This window comes from Dendrobium catenatum, unplaced genomic scaffold (assembly GCF_001605985.2).
Source record: "Dendrobium catenatum unplaced genomic scaffold, ASM160598v2 fragScaff_scaffold_264, whole genome shotgun sequence".
In the NCBI taxonomy this organism is placed as follows: domain Eukaryota; kingdom Viridiplantae; phylum Streptophyta; class Magnoliopsida; order Asparagales; family Orchidaceae; genus Dendrobium; species Dendrobium catenatum.
Window position 1 is genome coordinate 249,649 of NW_021318726.1, and position 23,647 is coordinate 273,295.

At 36.4% G+C, this 23,647-nt stretch overlaps 2 protein-coding genes across 2 annotated transcripts in view; both read right to left on the minus strand.

Moving 5' to 3' along the window:
• Positions 1–504: 504 nt before the first annotated feature.
• On the minus strand, positions 505–12,530 carry LOC110101951. Its single transcript, XM_020830060.2, has 5 exons — positions 12,327–12,530; positions 4,994–5,080; positions 3,638–3,979; positions 3,348–3,507; positions 505–1,134 (listed from the first exon to the last, which is right to left on the minus strand). Exons 1-5 carry the CDS (start codon positions 12,528–12,530, stop codon positions 866–868), a joined length of 1,062 nt encoding a protein of 353 aa, XP_020685719.1. The 3' UTR covers positions 505–865.
• Positions 12,531–19,886: 7,356 nt separating this feature from the next.
• The window catches only part of LOC110101950, a 29,011-nt gene continuing 25,250 nt past the window's right edge, over positions 19,887–23,647 (minus strand). Inside the window, exons 9-17 of the mRNA XM_028693333.1 lie at positions 23,499–23,624; positions 22,894–22,941; positions 22,039–22,238; positions 21,757–21,953; positions 21,381–21,670; positions 20,997–21,143; positions 20,496–20,900; positions 20,273–20,422; positions 19,887–19,950 (exon numbers count right to left, since the gene is read on the minus strand). Of these exons, the coding sequence (XP_028549166.1) occupies positions 19,921–19,950; positions 20,273–20,422; positions 20,496–20,900; positions 20,997–21,143; positions 21,381–21,670; positions 21,757–21,953; positions 22,039–22,238; positions 22,894–22,941; positions 23,499–23,624 (1,593 nt within the window). The 3' untranslated portion in view covers positions 19,887–19,920. The remainder of the gene's footprint in view (positions 19,951–20,272; positions 20,423–20,495; positions 20,901–20,996; positions 21,144–21,380; positions 21,671–21,756; positions 21,954–22,038; positions 22,239–22,893; positions 22,942–23,498; positions 23,625–23,647) is intronic.

Below are 23,647 nucleotides of genomic sequence, written 5' to 3' on the forward strand. Positions count from 1 at the left end.
ATTATCATTATATTCGAACTAAATATGAAAAAGATTGAATAATAAATTATAAAATGTAGCTTAAATTTATAATCTTGAAACTACAATCTTTTATTTTAATTATTGAGCCACAATTCTTTTCATTAATTTTTTGTTTTACAGATTCATATTCTAAATCTATTGCGACTCCCAATCAAGATTTCCCCTTAACTTTATGCATAAAAGGATTTGGGGCCACAACTAAAGCTTTCTTATTTATACATGCAATTAGAAATTTTTCTCAGAGTTTTTTGAGGTGAAGTAAATTGTTACAATTTCTTTGATGCTTCAACAACAGAACCGGGTCTTGCGCCTGCATTGTTTCAAAAAATGGCAATGCATTTACTTAAGGGTCAAATGTCTGGAATGGGAAATTTATATAAGCACTAGTTTTAAGATAGTGTGTAATGAGGAAATAGAATTGTAAAGTTAGATATATCGCAATTGAGGGACAGATTTATGCAAAATACAAATGCGTATGCTAAATTATAACTAAAAATGCTCTCAAATGGATTATCATGCTATGAGTAGGATTGTAAAAATCTACATACAGACTCAGGTCCACACATAAAATTAAAAATAAAAACTCAGTGGACAAAAACTTCTTCAAACTTAACAGTTACACAGCTTCACATTCTAAATATAAGGCAACTCCCAACTAAAAAGTCCCATCAAACTTGCGACAATTTCATCTTTGAAACCAACTTTCTCTTTCTTGGTTTTGCCTCTTCCTAGACCAAAGCATCAACATTAGTATTTTGAAGAGCATCAGATGGTCCAGATTTCATCTCAGATATTGAAGAAAGGTTTACGATAGTTCTAGGTGAAGGAGCAATAGAAGACTTTGTTATCTTGCACCAGAAGATCGCTTGAATTTTGAGACAGAAATGTCCCCATTTTTTATGCGATGAATATTCTTCGAATTTGTAGCTTTAAGAAAAGATGCAGCAGCAGAAGGATCTATAATGCGTCCTCCAGCAGCAACTGCAGCAGCTTGTATAAGAGGATCTGGCGTCACCAACGAAGAAGCAATTGCAGATTTCTTCATTGTTTTTTGGGGTGATGCAGGTTGTTGCAACTTCTTTGATGCTTCAAGAGAATAATCAGGTCTCGCGTCTGCATTGTTTTAGAAAATAAAATTTTATAATCCACTTAGCAGCCAAATGCCTGAAATAAGAAATTTATATGCTCGCCAATTTTTAGAGAATATATGGGACAGCTTTTTATGCAACAATTACATATGTCATGTGTTAAATTGAGACAAAAAATGTTTTCTGATAGATTAATCATGTATGAGATTATTAGGGTTCTTAAAATCCCCTTCCAATCAAACACAAATTTTGATACAAAACGTTATCTAAGAAAACAAGCTAATAACCTCTTTATTCGTAAAGAACCTCTTCCCATTCTAAACTCGTAACAAAATCCTAGCATTGACTAGGACCTCGACCACATCAGCATGATGCACATTGACTAGTTCACCTTCTTCATACCATAGACGATGCATTTATTGTTAACATCTTTATTGTCGATGCATCCACCAACAAAACCTCCATGATGCTTTTGTCCATTGTCTTACACCTCTATTGACACCACTACTGATGTCTCCCCAAGTAATAGAGTAGCAGCTTATCTTATAGAAAAACCTGTGTTATAAGTCGTCTATTACTAGACTAGACCTGTATCACAACCCTCTCATTGGAGGACCTGCATTGCAATCATCTCTCATAAGAACTATACTGTATCCATCTTCCTCAAGACATATAAACCACAGCTATCTCCCATAAGACCTATTCTGCATGTCTTGCTTAATACCTATGTCACAATAATCTCTTGCAAGACTAATGCCACAATCATCACCGATGTGCAATACCTATATCGCAGCAAGATTTATGCCATAGTAAAAAGTATACCCAACCGTCATCAGCATGTCCAACATTTTAAAAACGATGATCAGCATTGCAATGACACTATGACATATTATAGCTTCTTAATGGCCCAACACACTAGTAAAATTAGTTTCATCAAAAATTTCAGGTAAACAAATAAACAAAAGTCATATCAGTGCAGGTTGGGTCGCTGCATAAACGTACTAGGTTGATGAGGCAGTGAGTACTACAATCACAATCATTTTCAGCAAGACCAACTTCATGGTAATCTATTTTTAGACCTGTGCAACAATTGTCTCCCTCAATATTTGCACTGCAGCCATCTCTCGCAAGACATGTTGCAGGCACTTCCTAAAGAAAAACACCTCAACCGTCTCCAACAAAGCCTACACCATACAATCTCCCATAAAACTTACATCGTCGTTTTCTCCCTTAAGATATGTGACAGACAAATTCTACAAAACCTACACTACATCATCTCCCTTAAGACATATGACACAACAAGACGTACGCTGCAATCATCACCCATAAGATTAGCATCACAGCAGACCTATGTCCCTGCCCTGTGCAACAACTAACTTCAAACAAACCGACTATTAACTTACACAATAACTGCTGACAACAACTTTGACAACTCATTTCTTGCATTATGTCATTTTCCATGATTATATAAAGATGATATCATGTATTTCCTTTTATAATAGTGGAAGCTATTCGATTATGCAATACCTCATGATTTTTCCTCCTAGGGGTTCTACATAAAAAATTAGGCGCCATTGCTCTCTACTTAATTACTTGTATGCAATGAAAAAGGATTAAGATAAAAATCAAACCTCACTCTACTTGCTTGACTTTCCAGTTTCCACACAAAGAAAAAATATATGTTTACAAACTATAACTCCATCAATCAATGCCAAAATTAAATTTGACTCTTAACAAGATACAATGAATAAAAAGGATGCATATAGCTGATCACATATAGTAGGATAAAGACTTGATGTTGTTATTGTTGTTGTTATGGATTTATGATAGAGTAAACATCATATAAGCATACTTTTAGAACACTATAAAACCAAACATAATAATGAAAGATGGTCTGCCAAAAAATGCATGTACCAAAAGTCCTTTTTTAAAAAAAGGGGGACAGAGAGACAATATTTCATGTTCATCTATGACAAGGCTAGTCAATGGTAAGATAGACATAACCTAATCCAAAACTAAACCCAGTTATTTTAATAAACAAATCAAGGTTAAGACCAAATTACCAACTTGTACTGATTATCCTGCACTGAGGAAAAACTTAGGATAGGGACAACCTGATCTGATTCAGACCAAATTGCAGCATATGCTGTATACGTAAACTATATTAAATGATTCATAATTTCAATAATTAGTTTTTGTGTGATAGTCTCAAGCGATTTATACTAAGTTTTGAAGTACCTGAAAGCAATTTTGATAAGCTTCCAATCGTAGGTATATTAAGAGCCATTGATATTGCCTTTCTGGTAGCAAGCTGTTCATTGTGCAGCACCCAATCGTTTATCTTGTCATTACTAGCTAAATTTGATGAAGTCAATCGTTTTTTAATGATATTCCACCTCTGAGTAAAAATTAAAATCACTGTATCAATTAGAGTAAGAAGAATACCTAAGATCTAAGTCATCTTAAAATCAAAAGTCTGAGTCCATAAACTAATTAGTATGAAAAGAATGAAAATAAATCATACAAACCTTAGATAACTGAGAAGTCGTCCTATCTTGCTTAAAATCATCCTTTAAAATATTCAGCCAGTTTCCTTCACCATGTTTTTTAACAGCAGCTATTAGATCATTTTCCTCTTGTGTGGTCCATGAATTTCTCTTTCTTTTGTTCGAAAATGCCGGGTAAGCAATTTCATTCCCTTGCAAAGTCCCAGTATAAGCTGGCATCAATGTTTGCTTCTTAGCAACAGAATTCAAAAGAATAGTGTTCTTCACAGTACTAGGATGAACCGCTTTCTTAGAATGTGATTCTTTGCGGAAATGAAAATCACTCATAGGAGCATCAGGAATCATACTAGAAGGCATTATAACCTAACATTTGTAACAACCTAAATGTTATAAAATAAATACTAATAGAAGCATATTACTTGTTTAAACTCAATAGTAGTTATAAGCTCTATGCCGCAGAAAAAAAAGGAGAATAAGCTAGAAGGATCTGACACTCCACTGGTAGCAAGAAGATAGCTTCTTACTTCTAAAATCAAGTAAAATTTCAAGAATATTCACAATGCTTAATACTTGATTATATCATGTCCCTAATCTTTAAAAGGCTAAAATTTTGATCATGGTTTAAAATTGCGCAATATGAGGCCCGCCTTCGTGTGCTTTCAGTCAAAAATAGTTGGAGGCTTACACCTCGAGCGTTTTTTATGAGACTTGCAACTCACCTTGGTTGAGGCCCACCTTGATGCGCACCTTGCTTCACCCTATATATATATGATGACTCAAATAAAAAACCCCTCAATAATGACAGTGCAGGTGATTTCTAAGTCATTGCCATCAATTCCCATTTTCTTAGGAATTAAATGTGGATGAATGAGGAAATGAGAAAGAAGAAATTTGGAGTAAAACTTAATTTTATACGATACTTTTATACAATTCCTATATTTTATGTTGTTTTGTTAATGTAATATTTATCTTTCAATTCTATTTTATGCAATTTATCACTTTACATCATGTACAATTTTTATTTCATATATATATATATCAATTTGTTACTTCATAGTTTAATAAAAAGTTAATATATCATCCTTTAACATATTATTGAGACATTATATAAAAAAAAATACTTTAATATTTATTTTCACTTACGCAATTTTTGAATTTTAAAGCTGAGGCTTACATCTTTCTTCACAAATAAAAAATGTCTCAATACCCAATTGCGCAACTTTAAATTTTAATTTTGATATTATATTCTATACTTTTTGATTAAGTTCTGGTAGAATATATACATATAAAGCTTATCTACTAGATTTGTTTTTGCATTGTATGAGATCGATAAATTCATGGAACCACATTGCATAATAGAAATGGTGTTTACTTTACCTCAATACATTTGTTGGCCTGTAATGAAGCCTCCGCACTAGCAGAAGGAACAGCTTCGAGTTCGAATTCCAGATCACTGTCATCCTCCTGCGATCATACCAAAATTTGGTTCTTACTAGCACAATTAGGACACTCAAGAAAGAAATCATAAAATCCAACTTAAAATCACAACAGAATTAAAAACTAAAATTAAATATAAAGCTAGTGAAGAAGATTACTAAAGATGATATATTAGTAGGCATGCAACTTAGAGAATATACTAAGGTAAATGCATAAACACACTATAAAGAGATAAAAAACTGTTAGGAAGGCTAAAATCCAGCCAAAATAGAGTGCAAGGGGTTGAATATCTCATGTTTATTACGTTAGGGGTCAGAAAAAATCAGATCTAAACTATGTAATGGAAATTAGTATATCATCCCGTTGCAATTCTAACTAAGACTCATTCCATCTTTTACCCTTGGTATTTGGTTGTGTTGCGCATGAACTTTATAACATGAAATGCAGAGATATGGACTTCCCATAGTGTATCATAACTTAATTTTGCTAATTTCATTTCCTTCTGTATACTAGCATATGCCTTTTCATGTACATAGTAGTCAGCAGTTTATGTAGAAGAGTTTGCATCTTGTGGGTTCACACAAGAGCTCATCCCAAGATAACAAAATCCTACTTTATAAAGAACTTGGTAGGGAGTCACCTCCCACATAAACAGTCAAGGAACCTTGCAAGTCGCACAGCTCAACACTTGCCCAACATGAAGAATTCACTGTCAATGTTGCTCGCCACCCACCACAATAGGGTATCATTGTTCTCACTTGAAACTTCAACTGCATGAAAGACGACTACTCAAGAGGCTTTTAGCTAGCCCTACCATTATCAGTCAGCCATAGAGCTCATCTATCCCACAACTCAAGCTAGAACCCTCAGTGACATGGAGAATCCGAACTCTGATGCTCGTCATGGTCTCATGGAGATGGAAGAAAGATAGATGAAAATGATCCAAGATGCCTTGGGAGGGCTACCTAGGTGCGCACAAAGGGAGAGCACCCCTGAAGGATCATTTAACTCGACAACTCTCCATAGAAGGTTGGACAGTAGGACACTAACCTCAACCAATCCCAGATCCCACTCACACAATGACAAGCAATGAAGAGTACAACTAGCCGCCTCAACGAGTTAGAAGGGCATAACCAAAATTGAAAAACGCCTTCACTAGGGAGGTAGCAGAGACAACACTGCCTCCCAGGTTCAATGTGCCGCATTTGAAATATGTGCAAGACTGGCCTAGTGGATCATGTCACAACTTTTGAGTTGATGATCTCTCTATCTTTGATGGGCATTGTCGATGATGCCCTCAAGTGTCATCTATTCTTCACAACACTCAAGGGGTGTAGACTGAGGTAGTTCACTCAGCTAACAGTGGGAGTCATCACCTCCTTTCATGAATCTAAAAGAATGATTGAGACATAATTTGCCAGTGCCCAGAAGTCTCAAAATAATTTACAAACTCTTCTCAAGATGGGATAATGACCAGGTGAGTCATTAAAAAATTTTATAGTAAAGATTCAAGGGGAGATGGAGGAGGTGAAGGATGTAGATCTTGCACTAGCCTAGGCAACCTTAACCCAAGGACTAAGAGAGGATCCTTTTCAGTACGCACCTATAGCAGCCAAGGACGTTGAATGAATTATTGGAGCTAGTCAAAAATCATGACAAGGCCGAAGAATACAACAGTGTTCATACCCTAGATACTTAATGATTAGTGACTTCCCGTTGAAGACCATCAATGCTTTCTCCTCTTTCTTGCTGAGTGCAGGATGGACCATACTCTTGGAAAAAAGATTGGGGCAATTCGCATAAACCATTCCACTGAATTGTGGATGAAGACAAACTCCACTTTCCAATCCCTCACCATGTTTGTCGTGGCCCATTTGTGAAGAGCCACCATTGCAAACCATGAGTGCTCTCTCTATAGGCTAGGGAGGGCAAAAGAAGTTTTGTAGAGTGCTCACACTCACATGGGCCCTACAAAGGTATACTTATAGAGAATTAGAGATGCACGGACATCTAAAGCACAAATCAAATCCGCATTGCATGCAAAAATTTGGCCCAAAACTTCTCATCATTTCCTAAGGATTTGATGCTTCCTACTCACTCGACATAGCAAGTAATCATCGATAGACACCTACAATCACCCACAAGTCATGCACTACATACCATGTCATCAAATTATATTCAAAATGAACTTGCTAAATCACATTAAGTCGCCAGTTAAAGATTCAGCAATGAAGTCACCATTATAGAATAAAGACCAACTCATCACAATGAAGATAAATAGAAATCGTTGAAAATATTCTAAGTATTCTACTTGCTATTCAGAGCACACACATTAGTGTTCACCATGGTGTCATAAACATAGTGCTTGCCGCACAATCATGAAACACGGTATTCCCCATAATATGGTAAACATAATTTTTGCCAAAACATCACATATGAAGTACTCATATTAAAAATAGAAACAATACAATAAAAACATAGTACTCGCCGAAACATAAAAAATTTATTAGTAGATAAAATAAAGGTTTTTACATTAAGTTCCGCACGTTACACATTACATAGAAGTAAAAAGTGGTGTAAGTTTGCTCGTCAACACGAAAAAACCTACATGATGGGTCACTTGCCATCTCATCTTAGGCGGCAAGATGCGAGTTGCCGCCACCTTGGCTTGCAAGGCGGCAAGTCCTTTTTGAATTGAAAGATCGTCCTTGAAGTGGCACCCTTTTAAGAGTCACCCAACTTTCCCACTATAATGCTCAAAAATGTTCAAAAAGGGTAAACATAAATTTGCCCTAAAATCATACCCCATTTTTTCACACATTCAAAACAGCATTAAACTTATTTTTATGAAATTTTATTTTTTATTTATATCATTTTGAAATATATATATATATATATATATATATATATATGCATATAAAATATAAGCCTAATAGGCATATATAAATTAATTTATTTGGGAAATCAAAACTTAGGAAAATTACTTTTCATTAATAAAAACATATTGTAGCAAATCAGATTTTCCACTTACTGGCTCATGCAAAGGCTAATTAGTGCGGAAATCTAATGGCTGAAATTAATTGGGTGATAAGTATTAGTTATATAAACTTACACATTAAACCCTTTTAATTCCTTCCTCCTCCCGTATCCTCTAGAGCCGAAGCAATAACCTCCTGAGAGAGAGAAGAAGGTGGAAGTGAAGAAGGAAGAAATCATAGATTGGATACTGCAGCAATATACTACAGCTATTTCTTTATGGCGATGTCACCGCAGAGATCTAATGCAGCAGGTGTTGTAGGAATCGGGAAAAGAATAGGGAAAGCCGTAGGAAAGGAGAAAAGAAAAAGGGAAGAAAAGTAAAGAAAAATGGGAGAAAGAAATTAGGTGAAAGTTTTATCGTGTTCATTTTGTATTGTAGGAACAAGAAATTTGAATGAGGGGCAATTTAACTGAGGTAAAATCTTATGTTTAAGATTTTGTTGTAAATTAAATTTCTAAATTAGATTCTTTATAATTTGATAAAATCATGATTTATTAGGTTGTTTATAAAGGAAAAAGAAGTTGCGGTATCCTAAGTGATCAAATTCATCCTACTAGCCCAGAAAATGAGGTGAGATAACCAAATTTCTAATACAAAAAGTGGCAAATTTTTAAATCTAACCTGTATAACATTTCTTCATGTTAATCATAAGATGAAATTTTGGGTAACAAGAATAGCTTCAGTTTTATAATCATTTGTTCATTATGAATTTATTTTACATATACAATATTTTGTGTGTAATGTTACATGATATTATTGACGTCTTCTATGCTAGTTTGGAAGTTATTGAGAAAAATTATATTATGGGGATAGGCATGCACAAGTAAACGTGAAAGATCTAACAAGATAAGCCTTAGTAGGGACCATACAAGAGGTACCCGGCTCTCTCTTTTATAAAGTACGAGTTTTTAGATCCAACATTGAAGGGAGAGACCATAACCTATAGTCATCATATGACTTTCCTAAAATATTGTACAATGAATATAATAAGGAATATAGGAGAAACCTGAAAGAGTTCATACAGTAATTGCATGGTTTTATGCCTTGATCATTTAATACACTTATGATCCTTATATTAGTTCAAATTATCAGCATACATGTTAATTGTTTCTTGCTCTTCTATTAGGATTGTGTATTTCATGTATCATTTAGCTCACCAGTTGATGTATTGAAGGGGAAAGAAACTAGTGGGCTTTAGGTAGAAGATTTGACCGCCCTGTATGCATTATCATTTTGGGTGTTCATTTTTTGGTGTGGATAGAAGATGGACCTTTGCGGTATGTAAAATTTTATTTGCAGTTTTAATAAAGCCAATGTATTTATTTTTAATGTATGTGGTGCATGCGTCCAAACATTAAATCTTGAGATATAATTCTATGGCTAAAAAATATTAATGTTGGGATAGTCCAAACAGATTATATTTCTATTCACTCGTCAATCCTGGAGAATGTATTTCCGGATGGGTTTTAGTGAGAAATGTATATGTATGGATTTTTCAACTCTGTTACACCTTAGGTTGACTAAGGTGGGTCAAAATGGGATGTGACACTCACTACCCTCTGAAGGTTCATCTCTTTTCAAGAACGCTAACTCACTCTACTAGTGTTTCCAGAGTAATTAGCCCTTGGGGAGGAATGCCATAATTAGAGATGCCCACTGATAGTGAGTATAGAGGTTTCTCAAAATTGCCTCTCCCTGAGGGGTGGGATCCTCTTGCTCCTCAATGGGCACCCCCTCTTGTTCAGTGTGCCTCTTCACCCAACCATCCCATCGTTATCAAGTCCACAACCACTGAAGGCTTGACAGCTTAAGACTTAAATACAAAAGCCACCCCTATGATTAACAGTGAGGGATTAGCAATTGAAAATACCTTATCCAGAAAACATAAAAAACTACAATAAATTTATCATGCAAGATGGCCATCTGTGCATATAGCCCAAGTGGCCACTATGTCAAAACTAGTGCATTGAACATGCTCAGTAGATGCCTTAATAGCTCGCTCAAGGAGATATAGATCACTGGCTCATTCCAATAAGAAACTCGCCCACTTGATAATGCTTACCTTAGATATCTGAGGTAATTTTTCTTCTTACGTTCAAGGGGATAGAGGTGCCAACCCGATTCTAGGTGAGGTCACCACAACGTCAGTGGAGGCCACCTCATTAGTGTGAACCGCCTCCACCAGGCAAACCAAGGGCACTCGACTTGACATCCTCCAGTTAAACCACATATTATCAAAATCAGAAGAGAGGTTCACTCTTCCAAGACTTGTTGTGTCGATGCCTATAATGACTGTTTAGTCGACAACACTGCGGCAACTCGGGCTCAAGCTTCACTCTCTTTGCAGGGGGAGCGCCAATGAGTTTTTACCCTTACATTGTTTGGACATCACCCCCAACTATTTTACTTAGCAAAGGGTTACTCACTCCTTTCAGCCTTGACGCCTTTCCCTAGGAGGAAGGCTACCTTCTTTACTAGTGTTATTCTAAAAGAGGCTAACTCGACATGCTCCATTTTTATCACACTTGCAAGTTTCTATATCTTTATTCAAAGGCTCACAAGTGTAAAAGATTTCAGCACAAAACACTTTTTATATAGGACAATCAAGAGTAGTGTCGCATCACTATTAAAATAAAAATCTGCGTGATAACCTAGGCTACAATAAAACAGTGCAAAAACTTGGCATGTACTCTCCTGCAAATGTTTGGTATCCCTAATTGATGCTCGCTATCAATTCACTTGTCCATTTCATCGCCCCACGCTTCCAAGGGTCACGTGAATTGAGGAACTAAATGTATTCTAGCACATGCCTTTTCAGATACTTTAACAACTAGTTGACGGGTTATGGAAAAAGAGCTCGCAGCTTGTCGGCCCACATAGGAGCTATCCCAAGGTAAAAAACCTAGCTCTACAAAGGACTCATTAGGGAGCTACCTCACACATAAACAGTCAAAAACGTTCATAGGTCACCTAGCACACCACTCACTCCACTAGGAAGAATTTGTTGTAAATGTTGTGCACATCCACCATGTTAGGTATTGTTGATCTCACTTTTCACTTCAACTACAGGGAAGGTGCCTTCTAAAGAGACTCTCAACTTGCCCTATCATCATAAGCCGGCCATGGAGTTCATTTACCCCACAACTTAAGCTCACTCACCCCTCTCATCTCAGGATGTGGTGTGATTCAAACTTAATTATCTCTATTCAAGACTCGTATGCTCTTACTCGCCTACACACACACGACACTACTGAGATTGCCCAGAAGTAGACAAGTCAAGTTCAAGGAAGGCAACTCCACTCCGTCAGAGTATGATAAGTATTTAAGATAGTTTGTAGAGTCATTGAGTCTTGTATTTTTTATTCGTTTATTGATGTAGCATTATATGTAGTCCTCAAATCTCTATAAATAAAGGATGAACTATTAAGAGGAACATTTGGGATCTTTTTTACACCTTTGGCATCTCTTGTAGCTCTTGGCATTTTTATAGATATTAGAGTTATTGGACCATCTCCTACAAATTTTTCAATCTCTATACTCTCATAGGTTCCAGGTCATACTCTCAAAGCTTACCTACTAGTAAGGTCAGGCATCATCCATGAGCAAATTTGAATCCAACGCCTTAGTTGAGGAGAATATCAACTACTTTTCTTTCTGAGTTGCCACTTAATCAAATGAACATAAACTAGGATGCGACAATTATAATCATCTTTATTCCAAGTAACACTTAGAGATCCTAACTAGCCAAGCCTATCAATAATTGTATGTCTCAAGAGTTGTACTTTTAAGATAACATTCAGGTATGATTAAAAAAAGTGCCAAGCTTAAAAGCACCTTGAATATATTTTAATGAACGCACCCTTCAGGCAAGCAAAAGAATTGATCAACCAAAAATAATCGTTTAAAGAAAGCCACATCTCTTTAATAAACACACCCTTCAATCGTGCGAAAGATTTGATCAATCAAACATAATCGTTTAATGAAAGCTACTTCTCTTTAATATCCCATTTTATGCGTCTATTAGATCAAACCCATTGAAACTCAAAATGTCATAACCCAATATATCGAGTAGTATATATGCTACTATATTATATGCACGTATATAGACACATGCTAACATTAACAAGAAAAAATATGTTTCAAATGTCACACAAATATTAATCAACAACCCTAAAGCCTAAATAAAACAAAAGAAAATTAAAAAGATATTAAACATTTCGGAAAAAAGCTAACCTCAGGCTCAGTCTCGACTAAATTTTCAAAAAGAGGCTCACGGTATGCCAAATGACGCCAAAGCATTTGATACTCCCGTGCATTGGATATCCCTGTTGAAGACCTCTTTACAAGTGTCTTCCAGTCAATTTTCACATCTGTAATCTCGGAAATCTCCTTGAGAATAGTAATGATTATTGTTAGATTGTACCTGTAAAATAACATGATTAAAGTTATGAAAAAAAAAATTAATGAGCCACATAAGTATTGGAATAAACAACTCCAAGGAAAAAATATGGAAGTGTTCAAGAAGTTGTTTATAATAAAAAATAGTTTGAAAAAAAAATAACAATAAGAAAATTTGAAGGCATATTAAAGAGAATTTTTAAGTAGCTAATCAAAGTTTTGCTTGTAAACAACTCAAAGTTGAGTTACATTTTAAAAGTATAGTAAGCTGAGAGAGAAACTAATATCTATCCAAATTTTGCGAAATAGACTCTTTCATATTGAAATAGTTCTGGCTGTGTCTAGAATGCCAACGTTACCTGGAGAATTATTACATCTAGCTTGAAATATGATAAAAGTGGGGGAATTAACACATAATTTTTTAATTTCCATCTCTTCCATAAATCACAAACTGAAACCTTGTATTCAAAAAAAAATTTAAAATTTTTAATAGAATCGTGAGACTGATTGCAGGATGAATCATCAGCAACCGCCATTTCAGAATCACCATTGATAATATTGTAGAATAATGTTATAATATCAAAAGGAGTAATGAGATTATGAGTAAAATTTGAACCCTCGAAAGGGTGGCAGATCGATTTCCAATATATGACTCTTCAAGTATCAGCAGAACTGATATCTATATCCCGATGATACCAAAGATAACGGAGTGGGAGGGTTACTGGCATCCACAACAAACTAACATCATCTTGGAAAGGCACAAAAGTATTAAGTAGGTAGAGTTATTTTTACACTTGATTTTGTCTTCCTTGGGTTCAATAAGTTCTAGTAGCTATTTTCTAATCATGCAAAACTCTAATGAAGAGGAAAAACTATTTATCCTAATAGATCAATAAAAGTAGGACATTACAATTTCATCACAATTGTTTTAATCAAAAAAATTTTGTGGAAAAAAAAATTTGGTGAATGCAATCAGAGACCTATCATTTCCTCATTATGTTTTAAAATCATTTCATATGGTAGATAAAAATAGATGCTACTAGTACTGTATTTGACGGTATTGCCATCAAAAACGTATGAGGGATAATGACTCAAAAAGAAAACACGCAAAGATGCATACAAAGAAACAACCGTATTATTATAATAAGGATGTAGAAAAAAGAAATTAACAAGTTATTTCAAACAAGACCTGAGATATCCATTTTGACTCAAACTTATGATCATTGATATATTACATATTTCCAAAGTTAGCAACCAATAACCAACACAATAATGTGGGCTCCGAAAATTCGGCCCCGGCCTCCCGCGCTTTTCTATTTTATTCGGCGAGGAAGTTTTAATTGATAAGTTCCGAGATAAATTTTGGAAGGCAGATGGGTTTGTAGATAAGACACTACCCAGAGATTTCGCCCTCATTTTGTGAGGACTTTATGATCTGAGTTCTGGTTTCCTATAGGCGCAAGCCCCTATAGTTAATTACCCCTCTCGATCACGAGAGAGAACTTTCGATTAAGGGTAGTCGTCAATCAGATATGTAGAGATACGTGTTATCTGGCATATAGTAGCAGAAATGGACTTAGGATATTGGTAGAAATTGGATTTGAAATTTGGGTTTGGATTTGGGAATTTGGAAAGAGTTTGGGTGTTTGGAAAATTTAATATTTAAAATAGAAATTACACCATCTTGTACTTAAAGCGGATGGTGGGGGAATGGATGATAGACCCGATCAAGATCCCATGGTTCCGTCGTCTCGGGCCATCGTGGACCCTGGTCTACTTAGTCAGAGGAGGTAGTCGACCCAACCTGACAGAAGGATCCTTGTCGGCAGCCATGGGTTGCTTCGTCCAAGGGGACCTTGTAGACCTGGGTTGAATGTTTGTCTAAAGGGACAAATTTGAATCCACCTTAGCTTACAGAGGGCTTTGTGCCATATCGATCATATCCTATTGATTCATATCTCAAGAATTTAACGTCATTAAGAAGCGTATTGGCTCTGGCCATAACCGATATTTCGTGGTGCCATTTGGCGGCAAAACCACTCGGTTCAGAGGGCCCCAGGTCATAACCGTTTATCCTGCGGTGCCATTTGGCGGAAAAATCGCCGGTTAGAGGAACTGGCAGAAGACTTTTTGAGAATGGATCCTAGTAATATTTTCGACTAGGCATTTAGCTCTTTGTGAGCTAGAGTTTATTTGAATTTGTCCACCCCGGCAGACTATTGCGGAGGGTGGATGGATTTTGATTTAAGTGTTTGATAGTTAGATTTCAATTTTTAAATATTTTTGGATTTTCTGGATTCTGAATGATCTTTGGAATTTTTGGTTTTTTTGGATTTGGACTTTATGGAGTTTAGATTTTTGGGCATTTGGATGGAATTTGAAAGTATTTGTGAACCCCTCCAGTTGAGATAACCAATCAATACGGCCATCATCGGGGTGTTCGAGGTCATTTCTCTTTTATCGATTGAATCATGTCGACTCCATCGAATTATCGATAGAGAATCGGATTTTGCAGGCTTTATGACCTTGATTGTGAATTTGTATTGTTGTAGGCCTTGAATGCCTAATATGAATGTTTTAAAGCAAATATATCGGTCGCCACAACTTTATATTTGCTTAATGGTTCGAACCCTGTCAACTTCTATTGACCCGTATAGAAGGATCGGTTTCGAACCTGAATTCACTTGTTAACCCGCGCAGCATCCCTAAACGTCACGTGTGTACCAATAACACGCTCGCCGGGGCCCATGCGGGTTAAGATTGTATTTTTCCCTTTAGTGTACCTATGTGTATACAAATTACAGTGCACGTGCAAGGGTATTTTAAAATATTTGTAGACGCCTTCTGTCCGCTTGCATAAAAGTTGCGGATCCGGTGGCGTGTTATAGTTGTGGACGCCTTCTGTCTGCTTGTACGAATGTTGCAGATCCGGTGGCGTGGCGTTTTGATGTTGACTCCCCTTTCTCATTCACCGGGGGAGGATTTTCTGGATTTGGAGTCAAAGACTACTAATTTGGAAAGAACTCCTTTTAGGCTCTTCGGCGTAGTGGACTTGTTATTTATGGTGTTTGTGGGCACCCAAACTGTTCTCTTCTTAATTATAGAACCAAAAAGAGACTTTGGAACACCAGGAAGTTTGGTTCTAATTTGTTCAAATATTTCCCCCCTTTCTGCTAGGGGGTGTACTTTTTGTACATCGAGTCGCTCTTATACCCGACATACTTGGAGATTTTGGTCACCGCTGTCGTAGGTGATATCTGTACTTGTGTCCACAGTTATTCGTTGTTCTTTCAATGCACTGTTATTATCCATAAGTATCCATTTACAGGGGACCGCTGTATCCACTACGGGCTACTAGAAAATGTTTGCAGGAGATTCATTCTTTCTGCATCATATCCACCCTTTCACCAATCTCGGGTGGGTTTGTTGGGTTGCATTTGTTTGTAGGAAGGCGGATCCTCCATCATTGGTCCCTCGTATCGCCATCTCAATCAACAGGCATTTGTAGAAATTATCGTAGGAGATTTCAACAGTATATGTAGGAGGGACACCCGTATATTCTACAGTCATTCATTATTCCCGCAGGTACGATGCTCCCGATCTTGTAGGGACTATTGTAAAAGTCCACTACGTTCTTTGTTTATACGTGTCGAGGTCTTGTTCAATTTTTAGTGTATTCCACACTTAGTAGATTTGAATTTGAGTCTAAGTGTATGTTCAAAAATGACTGTTCAAAGTCTTCTGGAATCTTTGCAGGTTCAGTTTTATGTTCAAAATGACTTGAATTTGGCTCCAACTTTGAATTTGTTTCATTTGAATTTGGTCTTTATTAGTAGGTCCTCTGCACGTTTTTCAATGAAATTCAAAAGTCCACTGCCCTTTCTCATTTGGTTCAAATCTTTTGTTCTTTTGAGTTCAAAACAGGTCCAAGTGTAGTAATATTTCACCCGAAATTTCGGCAACCTCCCGGCGTCTCCCCCGTTTAGGGGAAAACTACGAGAAAACTGGGCCTTCCCACCACGCGCACTAAAAGCGTGCATGGTAGGTGCCCTCTTTCGAGGACACCTCGGCCGTGATTTTTCTTCCCACCACGCGCAATAAAGGCGTGCATGGGGTCTTTGACGGTACCTGTTACAGGAAAAGAGCAGTTTTCTTTCCCCCCGCCCGGGGGTTCTTATGAATTGTTCCGGCCACGCAAAGAAGAGAGTACACCAGGCTCACCTGGCCTCGTCGTGTGCGTCGAACCGGGTTCCCTCCAACCACGCTCACCAAAGACGTACTTAGGTGGTCTGCCGGCTCGACACGCATGTCAAGACAGGAGGGCGAGGCGTCGTAGGAGTCGTGCCGGGTTCCCTCCTACCACACTCACTAAAGGCGTGCTTAGGTGGTCCGTCGGCTCGACACACACGTCGAAGTAAGAGAGCGAGAGGGGAGGCGACTGTCCGCCTCGTCGTAGGCGTCGGACTGGATTCCCTCCTACCACGCTCAATAAAGGCGTGCTTAGGTGGTCTACCGGCCCGTCGTACACGCCGAGGACGGAAGCCTGAGTTTAGGGATTATACCTTCGGGACCAGTGGACCGGCGGTGGAGGGCACGGATGTCGAGGCAGGTGAAGGTATGAGAGACGAGCACTTACAATCTATTATTACTATTCTTTATTATAATCTATATTAACTATAATAATAATTAAATAATTATTTTTTATAATTAATTACTAATTAATAATTAATTATAATTAATAAGCTAATTTTAATCATAATTAATTAATGATTATAATTAATTTGAAATTAATTATAATCAATCAAAAAATTATAATTAATAATTAATTAGTAATTATAAATTAATTATAATTAGATAATTAATTATTATAATAATTAAATAATTACTAAATATAATTAATAGAAATTATAAATAAAATGAAGTAAATAATATCAATTAAAAAGGAAATCCCTGCAGGTTACGGGATTTGGCCGAGAGAAGTGCTCGAAAGGGAGATTGTCACCTTTACAGCCAACAGAGCTCCTGTTGTTGCTTCTGATTTAAATGTTGCAGCTTCCGATCCGAGAGGAAGGAAGTCGTCCAAGGAGCAACGTCGGACAGCCACTGAAGGGGCTGAAGGAGCGGCGCCAAAGGGGAGAAAGTTAACTTCACGCCAGCGAGCTCCTGTTCAAGCTTCCGATCAAAGTGTCGGAACTTCCGATCCTAACAGGAAGGGAATGTCGGAAGAGGGAGCGAAGTCGACCGGGCACGACGGAGCCGGAGAAGTCGTCGAAGGGGGACGCTCGAACAGAGGAGATCGGGCAAGGCAGGGAGGTGGAGGTCGGAGCTTCAGCGGCTCTGGCGTCAGGTTTGGAGTAGCGGCTGGCTCAAGTAAGGGAAGAAACTTCTCCCTCTCTCTCTCTCTCTCTCTCTTTCTCTCTGTTGGAAGCAACTACGACGGGATGCGATCGTGGAGAGGGGGGAAGAGCGAAGACGGGAGCTCGATCGTGAGTGAGGGAGAGATGTCGTGAACGGGAGAAGAGCCCTCGGCTTCTATTTAACAACGCTTGTGGTTGTTCGATCGAGGCAGATCGCTGGGTACCCGGGATGTTTCGGCGCCGCTTGCAGAGCTATCACGGGATTTCATGCTGGATTTCCGGCAATATTTGTGGATCCGACGGGTCATTCCCCTTTTTTTTCGTATTGCATGGAGGTCAACAACATGACCTTTTTTTATTAGATCTAAATGAGAATTTGACTCTTAATTGAGACCATAATGGAGAAAAAGAATTCATGTAGCCGACCCCATGTAGTGAGATAAAGGCTTGATGTTGTTGTTGTTGTATTACATAAATCTGTATGGCTAAAATTTGTATGCAAAAATCTGTATTGCTTAAATCTATATGGCTGAAATTTGTATGGTGAAATCAGTATTGCTTAAATCTATATGGCTGAAATTTTTATTGAAATATGTTTTGCTTAAATCTATATGGCTGAAATTTGTATTGTCGAAATCAGTTGTTGAATTCAATTAAGGAAAGGAGTAAGAGACTAAAGGAAAGGAGTGGATTGAATGAGGTTAGGTTTGGTGGAGGTGGTGTACAAGAGGAAAAGAAAACAGTCTAAGAGAACCAATTTCTAGTAAGGTAAGATACACAAACTATGGTTTAGAAAATAGAAAAATTGTATATAATTTTAAACTCATATTGTATATGATTTTGATGACATTAATTCCAGTTTCATTTTGTAGTTGATTAATGATTCATCAAATAATATTAAAATAGCATATTGTTATTATGATGAAAAGGTTGAGATAGATCATATATGGGGGATAGGTCAGCATAATTAAAGGCGCAAGATTTGACGAAGTAAGCCTACACTCTTTCAATTCTAAAAGTTGGAAATCAGACCTGACATTAAATGAGAGAGCAGCCTCAAATCTAAAAGTTGGAAATATGGACTCAAGTCACTCAACCTTGATTTAGAGAGCTGTGAATGTACAAAAGCTTATAATCATCATATGACTTGCATAAAAGTGTTTAACAATAAACAGAATAAAAAATGATGTTATGTATATCTTATGTCTATTATAGAAATTTTCATATCTTTTCAATTGACTGTCTATTATAGAAATTTTCATATGTTTTCAATTGGCAATCAACATGTTTATTATTTCTTATATATTGCTTGCGTATTTCATAAAGCTTTAGGGTAATTATACGATAGCAGTAATTATACTATAGGAAAGGGGAAAGAGTCAATGGGGCATTAAAACAGACAGTTGCCCTTTTTGTGTACATACGTTTTGGGCGAATATAAAGATCAAAGTAGAAGCTATACAAATATTTTTGGGTATGTAAATGTTATTTAAAAGTTTAGTAAAGCTCCATATTTTACTTAAGGTGTGTACTAGATATGTTTAAATATACTTTCATTTATGAAATATTAATTCTAGTCTTGAGTTTTAAAAAACTTGAAATTTTGGAAGATTTGGATTGACCATTTCCTACTCACTTGGTCCTAATAGAAGTATTTCATGATGGATGTTAGTAAGAGATAAGTCTGTTTAGATTATCCCTCTGCTACACTCTAGATTGATTAAAAGGGGTCAAAATGAGGTGTGACATGCTACACAACAAAATGTTGCTAGGGATACTTCATTCGCCATCCATAAATAGTAGATGAAATGAAGAATTTCAAACAACCCTTAAATAGTTACAATTAGTTATCTTAATCATCACAAACACTAACAGTAGCAACACTCCTAGCTAACTACTCAAAGTCATCTTACCAAGTCCTTGTTTCTATTCATTCGTAAGAGTTGCATTATATTGTGATAGTTATGCTTGAACATCAGTGAAGTTCTGTAAGAAAATAAAATTAGCTGCCAAACAGTGGAAGGGATTCCGATATTATAGGAAAACACTAATTACGTCATACCCTAACATCTTCAAGCCCGCCATGTACAATGATGGAAAAACTGCAAACAATTTTGGTTGCGTACAAAATCAGAAAAGAATTCAAACCATCAACCAAAATAAAATTGGTACTTGGTAGCATACAAAAAAAATGACCTTTGATTCAAATATATTAAAAATAAATATACAACAACAGCCTCAAACCTTTATCCCACTAAGTGGGATCAGATTAAAAATAAATATGAACTAAATAAATTTTTGTTATAATTAACCTAGTAAGATATAAGATATAAGCTTTGCTTACATAAGTAATAATCCGTATATTCAAGGAGAATTATTAAAAGAAAACAAAATCCTAGCGTAGAAAAATAAATATGAACTTACTTTGGTTTGAGAAAGCAATAAAGCAAGATAATATATATGTGCCATTCCCTCATAATTGCTTGGGGTGTTCTCTTGAGAGGATGCCTGGGCCCAAATTGACGACAGAAGAAGACCCACCTGGTAACCACTCAATCTTACGGACATCAACTCCTGCAGAAAAAGTACGGATTCTAATATTTCAAGCAACTAAAGATTCCATAGTCACCTTTCTAAATTCACTTACAGATGTTCCATCAGATGTTCGGTAAGGTAGGTAGAGTTCCATGCTAGCTGGAGCTGGGCAGACCACACACTGCTTGATATCTTCATCATGAGCTTCTTCCACACTTGTATCTTCTGCTTTATCAGTTAATTTGAGATTATGCTCTTTGGATTCATTCTCAAGAGAACAGTCTTCTTTACTAAGCTTCTCCAATATGGTTTCAACAGATGCAAACCCTGAAATAGCTACCAAAAGGGTTTGCCTCTGATCATAAACTCCATTTGAAACTAAGAGAGGAATAGACCAAGGATAAACATTTGAATGTAAGAGAATCACAGAGAAAATTCGATGGGAGCCAACTCTAATTTCATGATCTGGGTGTGCCATTGCCAAGACAAGTTGATGAAATAGAGCTTCTGGAAAAGCCTGAAATGTGAACAGGCGCATGAGGCATAATTTAGTAATTTCTATTCAGAAACATCCAAATTATGAAGTATGACATAGCATATCTAGGCATCTTGCCTTGTTTTTATAGGATAAATTTGGAATGGAGACTACTATTTGTGCAGTTCTGAAAACAGAAGACACTGTTGCTCTGGCCATGGGAGAAGTAGGAAGGTTCTCCAGCATAACAGCCATCATATCGAGGATTGTTCCAACATCACCTACCTACCAACCAATTCTACAGTCAACTTATTTGAATAGACATCGGAAGGAGGAAATAGACTAAAAATACATCTATACAGCATTACTAGAGCCCACATAAAAAATAAACTTGGTAAATAAGGTTGAAAATTTAGCAAGAAATCATTGATCCATCCCCTTAAACATGCCTGATTCAACAAAATCTTCAAAAAACTTATGAGAATAACCATAAATGAAGCATGTCGTACAAGACTGATCAACCTTCTTTGTTAGCTCCATGAGACAAACTTCCAAAGAAGAATGAAAGATAGAATTCCATTTACTGGTTTCCCTTCCAATATTAAATGCTTCAATAGAACATTGCAAACATTTACGCAAATGTCTCATCAGGTCACCTATTACTGTAACAATAGAGACTGAAGCTTGCAATTGTGCATGTTGAGCTATCTGCGTGACAATCTTGATAATGTTAACCTGCAAGTCAATCTGTTTGGCAACATTCCTGTGATCCAAGTGTTTGACCATAGAAAGCAGTAAATGATTGTTTTGTCCTGAATACAGAAAAACTATTAACTCAAAATCCACGCAGTAAGAAATTTAAATTCTAATGCAAAGAATAAAACAGAAAGTACTTTACCTGATTTTTCCATCAATTCCTGCACCAATGACAGAACAGAAATAGCAATTCCTTTGTCAGCAGACCAATAATTTCCCTCATCAAAAATACACAAAAGGGGCTCCAAAATACGCCGCACTGTTGTTGCTTCTTTGGCAATATTAAACATGTTTTGCAAACAAACCCTTGACCAATATGAAGGGCTTCGAGAAACATCCCTGCTATAGATATGCATTTGTAAGTATGCAAGAACCTGAGAGAGATACTCTGAGCAGAGAAATTATTCTGTTATTTATTGCTCACATTAAGGCAGCACACTCGGCTTTATTGTTAAGACGGAATGATGGGACCTTATTTACAGAATTCCTTAAGGATGAAAACTGCCCCGCTTTCAGGATAGCAGATTGGGTCTGGATACTTTGTGGTTGCAAACTTTGTAGATTCTTCTTTCCATTTTCTAAGTCCATCAGAACCTCATAATTTTCCAAAGTCACTGAGATTATCTGAATAGATCCCATAAAGAAATAGTACCGTCACACAATGAGAAATAAACAGACTGCACCAAGATGAAATTTCCTTCAAAACAAAATTTCTGGTTGCATGGGAAGCACAACATACTCATTGACACATCATGCAAAAGCAAGCATGTTATCACATGGAAATATAAAAATGCCCAATTACACAGACAGACAAGCATACCCGCATGCACGGCCACCAACATAAAAGCCTATAAAATAGGTTTCAGAGACATGCTTTCCAGCAGAATTAACTTTGCAGTCCTTCATTGGCCTTTCTTTATAGAAAACATTAATCTTTGTGATGAGAAATTATTACATACGAACTAAATATGTAGCTCTACAAGTGGAGTGCTGGAGTACAGTTGTCTAAACACTGTGTACTCCTTTTTTTTTGGAATAACAAACTGTTTATTCATTGTAGATTGGAGTTCACAGTGAGCACAAAGTTGTGTACTCACTGCAACACGAGCACCTCTTAAGTGTTCTCATTAATGTAATGGAGAGAAATGATGCTCTTTCATCTTGCCTTATTTTTCATACATCAAAAATAAAATCATACGACATTGCAGTGTAAATAATATATTTAAGAGATATAGCTTCAATCATCCACTGTCTAAATTTTGTGTAGAGATAAACTCACCTTATCAAACTCCAAAGTTATATGAGAGTAATCGCCCATGAAGCGAACCTAATAACAAATAACATGAGGGAGATCAAAATCCAATAAAACATCTAGACATGTATTTGCAGATTAAATTAATATAATTGCTTCTATTTAGTAAAATGCTAAAGGTATTCAAAGGAAAAAGGCAGTAAGTAATCTGCTATCCTCAAAAAAAATTTAAACATTCCAAAAGGATCCAGGAATAGTACAAAATCAGCAATGTAGAAGGGGGTTCATGTTTCTTTCCTCCACTTCAGATGCTTTACCAGCATAAACACTTTTATATCAGGTTAAAATGCAATCTATTACCTTCATAACCAAAAAAATAGGCATGATTTATACAGCATATACGAAATTAGTTTGATAAAGAATTTTAACCTGTTCCACATTTTCACTTTGGAGCACACACTCATAACTAATTGTTTAAATCATTAAATAAGTGTAATTATTCTACTTGAATCAAGAGAGAACAAATACTATAAAATATAATAAAACCTCATATTACAAATAAGCTACTATTTAAAAGCATTATGAAAGCTCAGGGTAAGATATCTATGCCTTTAAAATCTCAAAATACCCACCATGGAAGAAAGAGCCTGCAATGCTGCCGACCTCAAAAGAAGGCCCTTATCACCTCCAGCTTCTTGACAAAGCTGACAAAGTTTTGGAATAAGATTTTCTATGTTGAACATATAGGAGCTGTCAACCTGCACAATGAAACTTTAGCATA